The following is an 11,406-nucleotide window of genomic DNA, read 5'->3' as shown; positions in this document are numbered from 1 at the left end:
GTTTACGGATCTGTATGTCGTTAAAAGTTGATTGCATTGGCCGCCGCATAGCGCCCGGGAGCTAACTGGAGGATTTCTAGTAGATTGATATTTGTTTTTTAGGTATAATGTTTTTATTTCTGATTTTCGGCCCTAGTGCCCACTCTTCCCCAACAATTCGCATCCCTTTGACTGAATAAGAAGGCATCCTTCGTTATGTTTTTTGCAACACACTTTTTTAAATAAAATCTGTTCAATTAATCAACTAACAGGGTGGGATAAGACACAAACTGATTTAACATACCACGATGCAACGTGAAAAATGTCCTTCGTAATCCACATTCCTGTAGTTCAACAAAGGAATTCAAAAGTTAATCCCTGCAACATATACACTTACGCGATTACGTGTTGTGTTGTGGCCGCACAACTACCTGCGGTTGCATAATTTGCCTGAAGCGAAGTCATTTGTTTATAAACTCGAACCAAATCTACACTCACGTACTTTGAGTGGCTGCGCCTCCCGGTATGATCATTAATTACAAAGAGCCCTGTTAGTGGTTGTGTAGTCTACCTTCATTAAACGATTAGAATAGACTGCTTCAAGATGTCCACCCGGTAAGAGATTTTTTTCAAACAGCCAATAGATCTAGTAACTATTTTTAACTTAGAGTGTGGTTTGTTTTATTAGAGAAAAGTTCCAAGCTGTGAAGCGTAAGGAGTTCGACCCAAGATTTTGTCCGCATTGTGGCAAACCCCAAATTGGAGGAAAGGCAAATTCGAAAACCATCCTCATTCCGAAGTCCGGTCAATTAAAATTGATCAAGAAAAAGAAAGGTTGCTGCAACTGCACAAAAAGAATGAAGGATATTATTTTAGGTATAAAACAAACGTTTTTAAAAAATTCGTTCGAATTTGCTGCCCTTGTCTGTTTTCGTTTAAATGCTTTAACTATGAAATATCTTTTATTTTGAACAAGTTTAAAATTCAAAAACTATGATTTGCAAACAAAAAAGGTCAATTAAGAGAACTAAACATAATTTACAATAAATGGAGTCAATAATATGTTGTAAGTGAGCTGTATACTGGGCCACTGTTTCTACCTGCCAGACAAGATCATCGTATAGCCGTTAAATCTGTACTGATGAGATCTTACATATTAGGTCGAAATAGTGGCCCTGCATGCGACCCACTTAATACATATGGTATGTTGAAAAACCGTCTTTCCACATTCCACTGAAGTTTGTCAAGACAGCGTTGCCGCAATCGCCTTACTGCGGCATGTTTTGACGGAGAGAATATTAACCGCCGATATGGTTTTTAGCGCTGGTGGTGCGAGCACTTTTCGCTGCGCACGGTCTGATTGGAATATGGCGGGCGCAGACGGAGTGGGATCTTGTCGGACTCTGGTTGCTCCTAATACCGGTCGGGGTTCTTGTTCTAGAGGCGCTCTTTACTGTTGGCATACGCGGAGGCGAAGAGTACAAATGGTAAACTTTGACTTTTTAAACCGGTTACGGCTGGATGTAATAGTTGGCTGTTGTTGATGCAAACAGGATCAGTCCTTGCGTTTTTCTCTACTTGTGTGGCGTCGTGCCTTCCATTTGGTTCTTGGAGTTGAAGAACTTTGAAATACGACAGGGATATCATTACTGCAACGATCTGTTTTGGGGAAACTTGGTCAGTGACATTTTCTCAAATACCTGAGGTAAAAAGTGATTCATCGGGTTTAAATCAGTTGTTTCTTCTTGTAGACGACCCCGGGATGTCGGGCCTCATTTCAAAGCATGCCGTACGCTGACGTCAATGCCCTGATTTCCAATAGCACTCAGCTTAAGGACGCCTGCCAGTTAGAACGCAACTACCTTCGCACACTCGACGAACTTCGCAAAAACGGCAGTGTAAATAAATGATATCTTGCTGATAATCTTAACACAACCTTTATTGTTTTATAGCTGTGATTAAGTCAAGCTTTTTTGCCAGCATATTTTAACACATCAAAAAATGTTCATACAAATGTTTGATAGCATACAACCAAGATGTTGCCGTTTGAGTGGTTTACCGCCGATTTTGGCAAAATACCCACATTAATTAGATACTCTATAGTATTGACATTTGTGTGTGTTGACTTCTTATACAGTTAGTAACAACTCCGGAACCCATGACAGCTGCGGTTTCGGTCGCCGAATCCGGTGCTACAACCGCCCAGGCAATTGACGGTTTAGGAGGTGATGTTGTGAACACGATCGAAGGAGCGAAAAAGGCACTCGATAACCTGGTACGTGGTCGTCCGCGGCACAATGACGAATAAACGATATGTCACAACTACGCCATAGGCATGAAAAGAGAATGGGGCCTTTAAAGGTCAATAAAGATATCTCAAATAACATCCTGACGCATATCGTTCACCGAATTTCCTCACATTAAACGTTTCACCAATGGATAATCCTATGCATGTTCGGTAACTGTGGCTTTTTTTGGAAACTTTGAGTGACGTCGTTACTTTAAGCGTGCCCAGAATTGTATAAATAGTAAACATTATACGTTTCTTCTATTAAAGTTCTGTCTACATTAGTGTTACTTTCTCCGGCGCTATGACGTGCAACCCAGATAGTAATTCCAGAAAAACAAACTCATTTAGCTTGTTTTTGTGGATTGGTGCATCCGAGAATATCGGTAATTTTCCAAGAAGCACAGAATCCAAGGCATTCGGCTTTTAAAACTATTTACAATATACTTTTTATCACAGCTAAGCGGAGTGAACATATTCGATCGTACGACGTGGGTGTTGGTCTTGCATCAGTTGCTTTTGTTTATTCTGATTATTGGGAGATGGCTCCTACCGACCGGAGAGGGGATTTCGAGGGACGAACTTTCGCAGCTTCTCCTCGTTTTTATCGGTGTCGGCGCCGATATTCTGGAATTTGTGACGGAAACCATAAAGGTAGGGAAGAAAGGAAAAACAATGTGTAAATGCAATAAGTCAGGATGTATTGAAGCCTCTTTTATAGTGGCCTCAATCTTTAGTCACTAACTTAATATCCAACCGACATCTTGGCCTGTTTTTGTATATATACTGGATGGCAAAAAAACCTTGTAAAATTTATACGGTAACTTACTTCCGTTAACTTATTTCCGTACACTTTTTACACTGTATGAGAAGAGAAGATTCATTATACCCGTCGCCATAGATATCAGCCCCGTACGTTTCTCTGTATGTTTGTCATATCGAAACCATAGAAAATTTGAAGGTTGCTTCTGATCTGTTATATCCACTGCCTTGAGATTAACCTCCACCCGCTAAGTCGCGTTTTATTGCGGTGAACATGCAAGTTAGGTAAACAAACTCAGGCACCTTTTCTCGTATGCAAATGCCATGCGTCAGAGTAATCTTACTCCCAGCTTAATAATTTATACTTGACATGATTTGTCCGCGGATGACGAACTTCTTCCATCGCTTTAATCAGTTCGCGGGCAAGCTGGAATGAGGAAAAAGCTTTTGACGATCTTCTTTTGCGCACTTGCAATTTGAATGCGTTTGTCCGACGCTTTTTTGTAATTGGGGCAGAAATTTCGCAAAAACTGTATGGTGAAATCGAATTTTCCCCGTCGCGTGCACTTTGCAGTGAACTTCTGTACAAATTTCATTTACAAAGCATGTTTAACTGCTTTGGGAGATTTACTCTTTAAACAAGACGTAACTATTTTTTCAAGTGATTCTTGGCCTTTTGAAAATGTCAGGATTTGGACATTTTCGATTAGTGTAAATCAAATGAAAAGAAACTTTTCACGGAAAAAAAGCTTAAAGATATGCAATATTTTTGCTCTTATCTTTCAGGAAACCGCTGTCAGGTGCGACAAAGTTGTCATTATCTGCATTATGGCCTTCTGGTCGTGGAGCACTTTGCAGTTCACGCTTGTTCTAACCGCAGCACAAGCGCGAAAGTCTCGAGCCGTCGGCATCTACGAGGGGGAGGGTTCGTCTTCGAGTCGCGTCAATTCACCTGTTGTTGTCGTCGAGGGAGAAGAAAAGGAGAAAGGTGAGTGTGTTTGTACAGAAAGTGGTTTGACTCTATAATAAGATATGTTGGGACAAGTATGTAAGTGTACTACAAGTGGGTAAACTCGTTTCGAATACCGTAACATGCATAACACTCTTATAAAACAGATTAACTGTCAACGTTCGGCCACGTAGTGTCGTTGTTTTCCTTTCCTGGTGGTTGTTTTGTTGAAACTACCTTACATTAAATTTTTGTACATTTCTGTTTTGTTTAATAGAGTACTTAAATTTATTTTTTCCTGTTTCAACTATAACAGTATCTTTTTCGTCAAGTTTTACACCTTGTTTTCATAGGGGCTATTGCGCGATTTTTCACCAACACCGAAGTTTGGGGAATCATGTCCACCCTGATCCTACAGGACGGACCCTTTCTCGGAATGCGTCTCTATATCATGGTCGGCAAGCAAGTGGTCCATCAGATGATTGTTTTCTTCACGTGCAAAAACTGCCTGGTGGTGATCCTACAACTTTACCGACTCATCATTATCGCCACCAGCTCAAAGGATGACGATGAGGAAGAGGAAGAAGTGATCGCCAATCCCAACATTGACACGGTTAAGGCTCTGGTGACGGCCCAGAGCAAATTTAAAATGGGATTAAAGAAGAAGCAAGGCGAGAGTTCCTCAACCGTTGGCACCAACGGTAAATCGACAAGCAAAGTAGCGCCGAGTGAGGAGAACGGCAAGGACCTGCCCGGTGCAAACAAGGAAGTGGCTTAAAGGAGTTTGCCTGACATTGGTACATCGCTCGTGCCAATTAGACAGTAATTTTTGGTGTATTTTTTGCACCAGATATACATCGCAGTCCATCGCTCGCACGTTTCTTATTCCTTTTTGGGGATCAGACAATATCGCTTTTTTATTTGTTGGGCACAAGCAATTACTGATATAAGGCTGTTGCGTCACCATAAAAATGCTGTCGGAAAAACTATAAGCCTCATGTATGTTACGTCATGTTTTTTATTCAAAATTAATCCAATCGGCAACCCACCCCCGTTCTTCGGACCCACAGCACACATATAGCGTCTATCTTGCTTTTGTTTGCAACTGTATGATTTGTAATGGGATGGGGCAATGGTATAGCTCAAATACCATTGCTATGGTTGCAAATGAAAAATAACACAAAAAGTTTGGCGCCGTGTCTCTTCCCTTTAGTGGTTCTTTGCATTATTTATGTGCGACAAATACCCTGCAAAGCTGTTGCAGCAAAACTACGGGTCTTGCGTAAGTGGACGTGAGGGAAACGACAAACGGCTCTCGTCAAAGCACAAGCTGTATCTTACCTCGTCGCTGTCGAGGGTTTTGTACGTTTTTGATGCGTAAATAAACAGCTTCTCTATAAAGGGAACCACGGCTGTGTGTATTGTGGGCATGGGCTCAACGTTCGCGATCGATTTCTGCTTGGAAATATTAATGGTTTCGTGTGTCGTTTTGCGCGCATGGGTCGCAAAGAGCGCCCCGCCATTGTCGTGAAACAATACAAGCGCGTGTCGACACCCCCACATCGAGTGTTATCATCTCGGTTACTCGTTGAAAGAACGATTGTTCGCGCACTCCAAAATAGTCACCGTCGGTCGTCGAGGTCACAAACGCCCCAATGGTCGCCATTCCGAAGGCATGTAACTGCGTTGTAGCTGTCGCAGCTTCGCCTCATGAGCAGACCACGAAGGGCGTAATATTTGGAATTGATCAGGTGCATAGAGAAGGTTGCAGAGCGGACGTTGTTTCTTTGGGTCTACGCAACAGCTAACGAATTGCCATGTCTGCCCCCACTTCCACCCACATCTCAGGCGCCAGAACGTAAGTGCAATTTGTATGTGTGATTTTTCTCCACAAAACTCAAAACTTCGTTTGTGGCAAACTAAATTTTTGAAAAGTTTGCGTAGATTCGCCTTTGGAATCAATCTTTGGCCCAAGCCAAGCAAACAGAGTAACGCTTGTATGCTTTTCTGAAACAAAACGCTTTTTCTATCGATTCAAGGTCTACTAAATGGGGAAAATGCGATCCAGTTTCAATGAGTCAAAGCAAGACGGACCACTGGTCAAAAATGAAACATCAAGCCACTAACTTCGTTCTGAAAATGCCTGAAGCCGTGGCTGTGACCAAACGTAAGTTGCATCAGGGGGATTGAATTTGATCGCCCGGTTGTACGAGGTCTAAAAGCAATGGGCTTGATTGATATCCGGTTATTTTCACTTGTGCAGAATTACCGCCCGAGGCAAACCGTTACCGAATGAACCCTGATGGAACTGTAATTCCTCTCAAGGGCGAGGCCTTCGATGATAAGCTGAGAAATGAATTCGGCCGAGCACCACCGGGAAAGTGAGTGTCTTTCAATGGAGTAAATCATTTTATAAAATATGACCTACTTGTGTCAGATTCATATGTTGGGGTCGCACTTGCTTGGTGAACATATGATTTTTTAGAAATCTATTTTTTGGGAGACATTTGTTACACCGTAGTCGCCATGGAAAAAAAGTATGGTTATTCAGCACACGAAATACTACAAACGTACATCTGTAGGCTACAAGACCAACACCATCAAAATCGTGACTATCTAGCGAAAATAACGTCTCTCAACAGTCAGGCACGCAACCTTTTCCAGTTTAATGCACATGAGTCATGACATGCACGATAAGGAAAAATTCCATATTAGTTTAGTCAATAACAAGCAATATACAAAACCAATATTTGTCATGGAATCTCTTAAACTGCTGCAATACAGAAAAATTAACTGGGCGATTTTGGCTTAATTGCAGCTACCAGAAAACTCGACCAAAACGATCGCAGTCGATACCAAATATGAGCAGGTACAGAAACCCTTTCAATGATCGAGCTCGCGAAGGTTTTCGCTTTTGGCCACTTCCCCGGCCTAATCCTACTCTGTGTAAGTTATACTCTGAAATGACAGGGTATGCTTACAAATTATTGAGTGTTTCTTCTATTTTAGACGGCAAATATGGAATGGGAGGCTACAAGTCTGTGCTAGGACTGGGCGACGCCGTCCGAACTTAGACCGGAATAGAAAGTTCAATAAATTTTGCCTTTATGTTAATGTCGTGTACAAAAGAACATCATGATTTGAGCCAAGGCTGAAACACGCACAGTTGTGGCAATCCTTCTTTGCTATAACATTGTACTGTGATATGCCATTTATGTCAACAGTGAATTGCGAAGTTACATACTGTTGTATGTCAGTTAGTTTCATGCAAGTCATACCGTAGATAAAAATGAATAGAGATGTGATGATTAATATCACGCAAGGAATGCAAAATGGAAACCAGTACAATTAATTGCTGCCTTACACCTGTCAACAAACATACAGCCGCACTCGACGGATTTTTGCAATTTGCAGTCAACCCGACAATTAGCTACACAAACACGTTCGGTGCAAAACGACAGGTGAGTTAAAAAATTATCCGTTACACCTCTTCTGAGCTCGTTCGACTCAATCTGCGGTCTGATTTGGACGATGAAAATATGGATATTGTCGTTGGCTTGCACGCTGCAGACGATAAAATCTTTTGCGGCATTCAATGGCATTGCGATTTTGAGATTAGATTTGTTAAGATAACGCATTAACGACGATTTGCATATACTATATAGCACTGGCTCTTAATCTTTTTTATTATACGGACCCCCTTTACCCAAAGGTGATTTCATAAACGCCACTGCTGATGTTTAATTAAAAAAAAACTGACAAATCATTTGTGATGTCCTTCTTTCCTTCTAGTAGGGATTTCCCCTTGGTTGAGAACTCATGCCACATAGACATCAGTCCATATTATTCTTTTAGGTTTCACGCGCGTATTGTGCGCCAAAAGTTGAATTCAGGCTAGTTCGTGTTTTTGTGATAAATGCTTCCGTACTTCCTTCGACCACAAAATGGAACAAATCGTTTGACACGAAAAAAACATGTTTCACTTTTTACTTTACAACACTTGACCTGCTGGTGTATAGACAACAATACATGGTTATTAAAAACACGGCGCAATATAACAAGCTAAAAATTGTGCACACGATACAGTGACTTAAAACATTACAAACTCGAACCATTATCTCTCTATCGCTACAAGTGTTTGATTTTTGCCTTGAGGCTAAAACTTGATTGGTTCGTTTTGTAGATAGTTGAAGGTGTAGCTGGGCAGCAATGCTGTAACAACCGGCGTTACAGGTTCTTTTTTTGTGTAAAGCAATGTTTTTCTCAATCGAAAGTCCGTCGAATAAACGTGCCTCCTGAGAGGTCCTTCTTTTTCTTGATTTTCTTTTTCTTGCGCCTTTTCTCAATGTTCATCTCTTCTAGCGCCTGAAAATACGCGAACTGTGATGACCAAGTGGGGGTTTGACAAAAGAATATTATTTAAATTAATTGCAAATATTTATGTACGAGCGACCTTAAAAAGCAATAAAAACGCCTGTTTTAAACTTTTGAAAAATGACTGATTAACGTCAGATATTGTTAAAAAAAACGTAAAAAGCTTTTTTTGAAGTTTCGACGACTTAAAATTTGTTTGTATCAGAACGTACCCCCTTGGCCTGCTTCAAAGAATTCGAGAGTTCGTTGACTTGTAGGTTGAGGTGTGAAGTTTCGGCTCTGTACTCGTCCAACTCGGCCTCGAGTGTTTCACGGCGAACTCGCTCATACTCGAGCTGCATCTCTAGTTCACCAATGTGCCTACAATCAGGACCGAGTCGAATAAATGAAAGTAGATTAATTGAGATTGTGCCATATATCGTAAACATAGGAAACCTGTACAACGACCATTTACGAATTTTTTAAAGTGTAAACTTGGCATACACAGCTTTTTTTTTTGCTGGTTAAGAAAAAAGCTTGATTTTATCCAAGCGGGCATCATCAAGTACAGCATATATTTTGTTAAGCGCACCTATCTTTTTCCTTTTCCTCTCTAAGCCTTTGCTTGTCCTCCTGGAGTTCACCTCCAAGCTGACGATAATTCTCCTTCGCTATTCTTAACAACCGTTCCAAGTCTTCAACCTTCTTCAACGCGCGACCTATAGCGAAAAACATAGAAATCATCACGTTTTGCCACGATAAGCTTTCAAAAAATTTACCTCGCGAAGCTTTCTTGGACTTGACGCTGACCTGAAGACCTGGCTGGTCGCTCGAGTCGCCAGCCAACCCTACTAACGGTCCGTCTTCGTCGTCGCTGAACCGAGTAGAATCGGAACCATCCGAATCTCCTCCGTCGTCACCGCCGAGTAATTTGATGCAGGCAAGCTGTGCGAACCTTTTGGCGACATCGCAAGGTGTTTCCCCAGACGAGTTACGGATTTCCACTGCGGAACACAAGACACAATCAAGCTAAACCCAACACAGTTGGCAAAAGAACTGATTACTAAACATTTTTATAGGTAATATAAACTACTGGACCTAGGCCTGTAATCTAAAAAGTCAGCATTTAAATGCCAGTATATTTTAAAAAACAACAATATTAAATATCACCATGGCAAAACAACAAAATTAACGTACTGTTGGCCCCCATTTCCACAAGCCACTGCAAGATTTCGATATGTCCTTGCCCTGCTGCTTTGTGGGCTGGAGTTGACATTTTTTCATCACGCTCATTTATGTTAATTATTCCCTGCTCAATTAATGTCCTCAATGTGTACAAATCTCCTTTGTAAGCAGCAATATGAGCTGGAAATGCTAGGTCTGCAAAGAAAATACAAAAAAAACATTTGAAAATCATAGAACAATCACTGTCATAAAACATACAAACATCAAAAACCAAATACATTATACTCAGTGTACAGTATATTGCCTATGTTTTGTAAACATTGTATGTCACTACTTGAGTAAGAATGCAAAGAATAAGTATATTTGTAAAACAGCTTTAAACTAAATTCATTTCACTTTCTGCACAACTTGTACAGAATACCTACTTTCTTCATCTTCCGCATGCTCTTTTTCGTACTCAAAATTGTCAATAAATTCTACAACTGCCTTTTTGTAATATCTGTTGGCAAGATCTTTAGGTGTTTCTCCCTGGTCATTCCTGGCCTTCAGGACATGATCTGAGCTTGGAGCATTTGAAATTAAAAATTTCAAACATGGAAGTTGACCTTCCTGAGCAGCAAGATGTGCGGGGGAATTTCCTGTGGATGGGACAAGTGATATTGTGTATGGAATTCAAATCTGTCTTGTAATGATCAATGTATTTCTACTGCTTAGAAGACAAATAAATTCGAACTTGAACAATGCCAAATCAGTACTAAATTTTAAACATTGTACACTTTTAATTTTTACCTCCATTGTCAACATCATCGACACTGGATCCCCATTTACAAAGCATTTGAAGACAGCCAAGTCTTCCATGAAAAGCAGCACAATGTGTAGCAAGCCAACCATTAAAATCTGCTGCACTTACATCCTGATATTTTCAAAAGAAACAGTTATTAAACAACAAACTGAAATATTCCTCAAACAAGCATTATAACACCCACCACTCCACTGCGTAGAATTGACTGCAAAGTAAATGAGTGGCCATGTGATGCAGCAAGATGAACTGGAGCGCTTCCACGGTCATCTTTGGATGATAGGTTAGCTCCATTATTAGCAAGGGCCTACAAAAAAGGTTGGTAATAAATTAGTAAAAAGCAGCAGAGACAAAGTAAGATTTTTTACTTGTACACATGCATCTTGTCCTCGAATAGCAGCAATATGTGTAGCTGTCCAACCTCTTGGAGTCACATCAGTTGTGTCTGCACCGTGCCATAAAAGCCAATGCAAACACTACCACAAAAAACAAAACGGTCAGCTAGTTGAAATATAAAAATGATTTACTAGGATTGTCATGATTAAATACATAACAAAGACAACATTGTCCTGTACCTCAAGTGCACCAACATAACATGTAGTATGCATTGGGGTAAATTTTGATTCTGGATCAACTTCATTAATCCCAGCCCCATTCTTAACCATGTTTTCAAGCTGAATTACATCTCCATGACGTATTGCTTCATGTATGCTGTTGTAGTTAATTTCCTGCTTTCTTTTTGCCACTGTTTAAATTAACAATAATTTACAAATTTTGTCAAACATAAACTAATGTTCTGTTGAATGTTTATCAAACAAAAACACCAGCAAAGCAAACATAATACCTGTTCCCATTTTGAGCACACCTCCTAGTTCCACACAGTAAGAAACGAATAACCCTTCAGTCAATGGGGCAATACAAAATCACGCTCGTTCAAAAACCAAGTTTGTTTACATCAGCTGTTCGTGTTTCCACCATAGTCGTTAAGGTAGCGGGCGCCTCTAGTGCTCTAAAAATAAACAATGGTTTCTCAAATTTCAAGAAAAGATTTTATGTAATTTTGTTTTCAGGTAAGTGTGTGAATTGTCATTT

General features: G+C 40.4%; 3 protein-coding genes across 3 annotated transcripts; 2 read left to right on the top strand and 1 right to left on the bottom strand.

Moving 5' to 3' along the window:
* The first annotated feature begins 489 nt into the window (after positions 1-489).
* On the top strand, positions 490-5,420 carry LOC145902608 (transmembrane protein 26-like). The gene is made up of 9 exons (XM_082990644.1): positions 490-594; positions 668-855; positions 1,301-1,466; positions 1,533-1,656; positions 1,731-1,877; positions 2,117-2,254; positions 2,726-2,920; positions 3,815-4,016; positions 4,331-5,420. Exons 1-9 carry the CDS (start codon positions 584-586, stop codon positions 4,753-4,755), a joined length of 1,596 nt encoding a protein of 531 aa, XP_082846770.1. The 5' UTR covers positions 490-583; the 3' UTR covers positions 4,756-5,420.
* Positions 5,421-5,640: 220 nt separating this feature from the next.
* On the top strand, positions 5,641-7,203 carry LOC145903474 (uncharacterized). The gene is made up of 5 exons (XM_082991554.1): positions 5,641-5,835; positions 6,017-6,144; positions 6,241-6,358; positions 6,796-6,923; positions 6,987-7,203. The coding sequence occupies exons 1-5, from the start codon at positions 5,795-5,797 to the stop codon at positions 7,049-7,051; spliced, it is 480 nt and encodes a 159-aa protein (XP_082847680.1). The 5' UTR covers positions 5,641-5,794; the 3' UTR covers positions 7,052-7,203.
* Positions 7,204-7,953: 750 nt separating this feature from the next.
* LOC145902265 (ankyrin repeat domain-containing protein 42-like) lies at positions 7,954-11,289 on the bottom strand. The gene is made up of 11 exons (XM_082990167.1): positions 11,159-11,289; positions 10,890-11,059; positions 10,683-10,790; positions 10,502-10,621; positions 10,305-10,428; positions 9,941-10,153; positions 9,528-9,710; positions 9,110-9,334; positions 8,923-9,049; positions 8,564-8,711; positions 7,954-8,342 (listed from the first exon to the last, which is right to left on the bottom strand). The coding sequence occupies exons 1-11, from the start codon at positions 11,166-11,168 to the stop codon at positions 8,241-8,243; spliced, it is 1,530 nt and encodes a 509-aa protein (XP_082846293.1). The 5' UTR covers positions 11,169-11,289; the 3' UTR covers positions 7,954-8,240.
* Positions 11,290-11,406: the final 117 nt, after the last annotated feature.

Source organism: Ascidia mentula, chromosome 5, assembly GCF_947561715.1.
Source record: "Ascidia mentula chromosome 5, kaAscMent1.1, whole genome shotgun sequence".
Lineage (NCBI taxonomy): Eukaryota > Metazoa > Chordata > Ascidiacea > Phlebobranchia > Ascidiidae > Ascidia > Ascidia mentula.
This window is presented reverse-complemented; position numbering and strand designations above follow the sequence as displayed.

Bases quoted from the DNA above. Each gene is read 5' to 3' on its own strand.
- LOC145902608 (XM_082990644.1), top strand. The intron at 1,467-1,532 runs GTAAACTTTGAC...TGATGCAAACAG, and splicing joins GGAGGCGAAGAGTACAAATG to GATCAGTCCTTGCGTTTTTC. The intron at 2,921-3,814 runs GTAGGGAAGAAA...CTTATCTTTCAG, and splicing joins TTGTGACGGAAACCATAAAG to GAAACCGCTGTCAGGTGCGA.
- LOC145902265 (XM_082990167.1), bottom strand. The intron at 10,429-10,501 runs GTGGGTGTTATA...TGAAAATATCAG, and splicing joins CAATTCTACGCAGTGGAGTG to GATGTAAGTGCAGCAGATTT. The intron at 8,712-8,922 runs GTGCGCTTAACA...TCCTGATTGTAG, and splicing joins GAGGAAAAGGAAAAAGATAG to GCACATTGGTGAACTAGAGA.
- LOC145903474 (XM_082991554.1), top strand. From the start codon at position 5,795: ATGTCTGCCCCCACTTCCACCCACATCTCAGGCGCCAGAAC. The intron at 6,359-6,795 runs GTGAGTGTCTTT...GCTTAATTGCAG, and splicing joins GGCCGAGCACCACCGGGAAA to CTACCAGAAAACTCGACCAA. The intron at 6,924-6,986 runs GTAAGTTATACT...CTTCTATTTTAG, and splicing joins CCGGCCTAATCCTACTCTGT to ACGGCAAATATGGAATGGGA.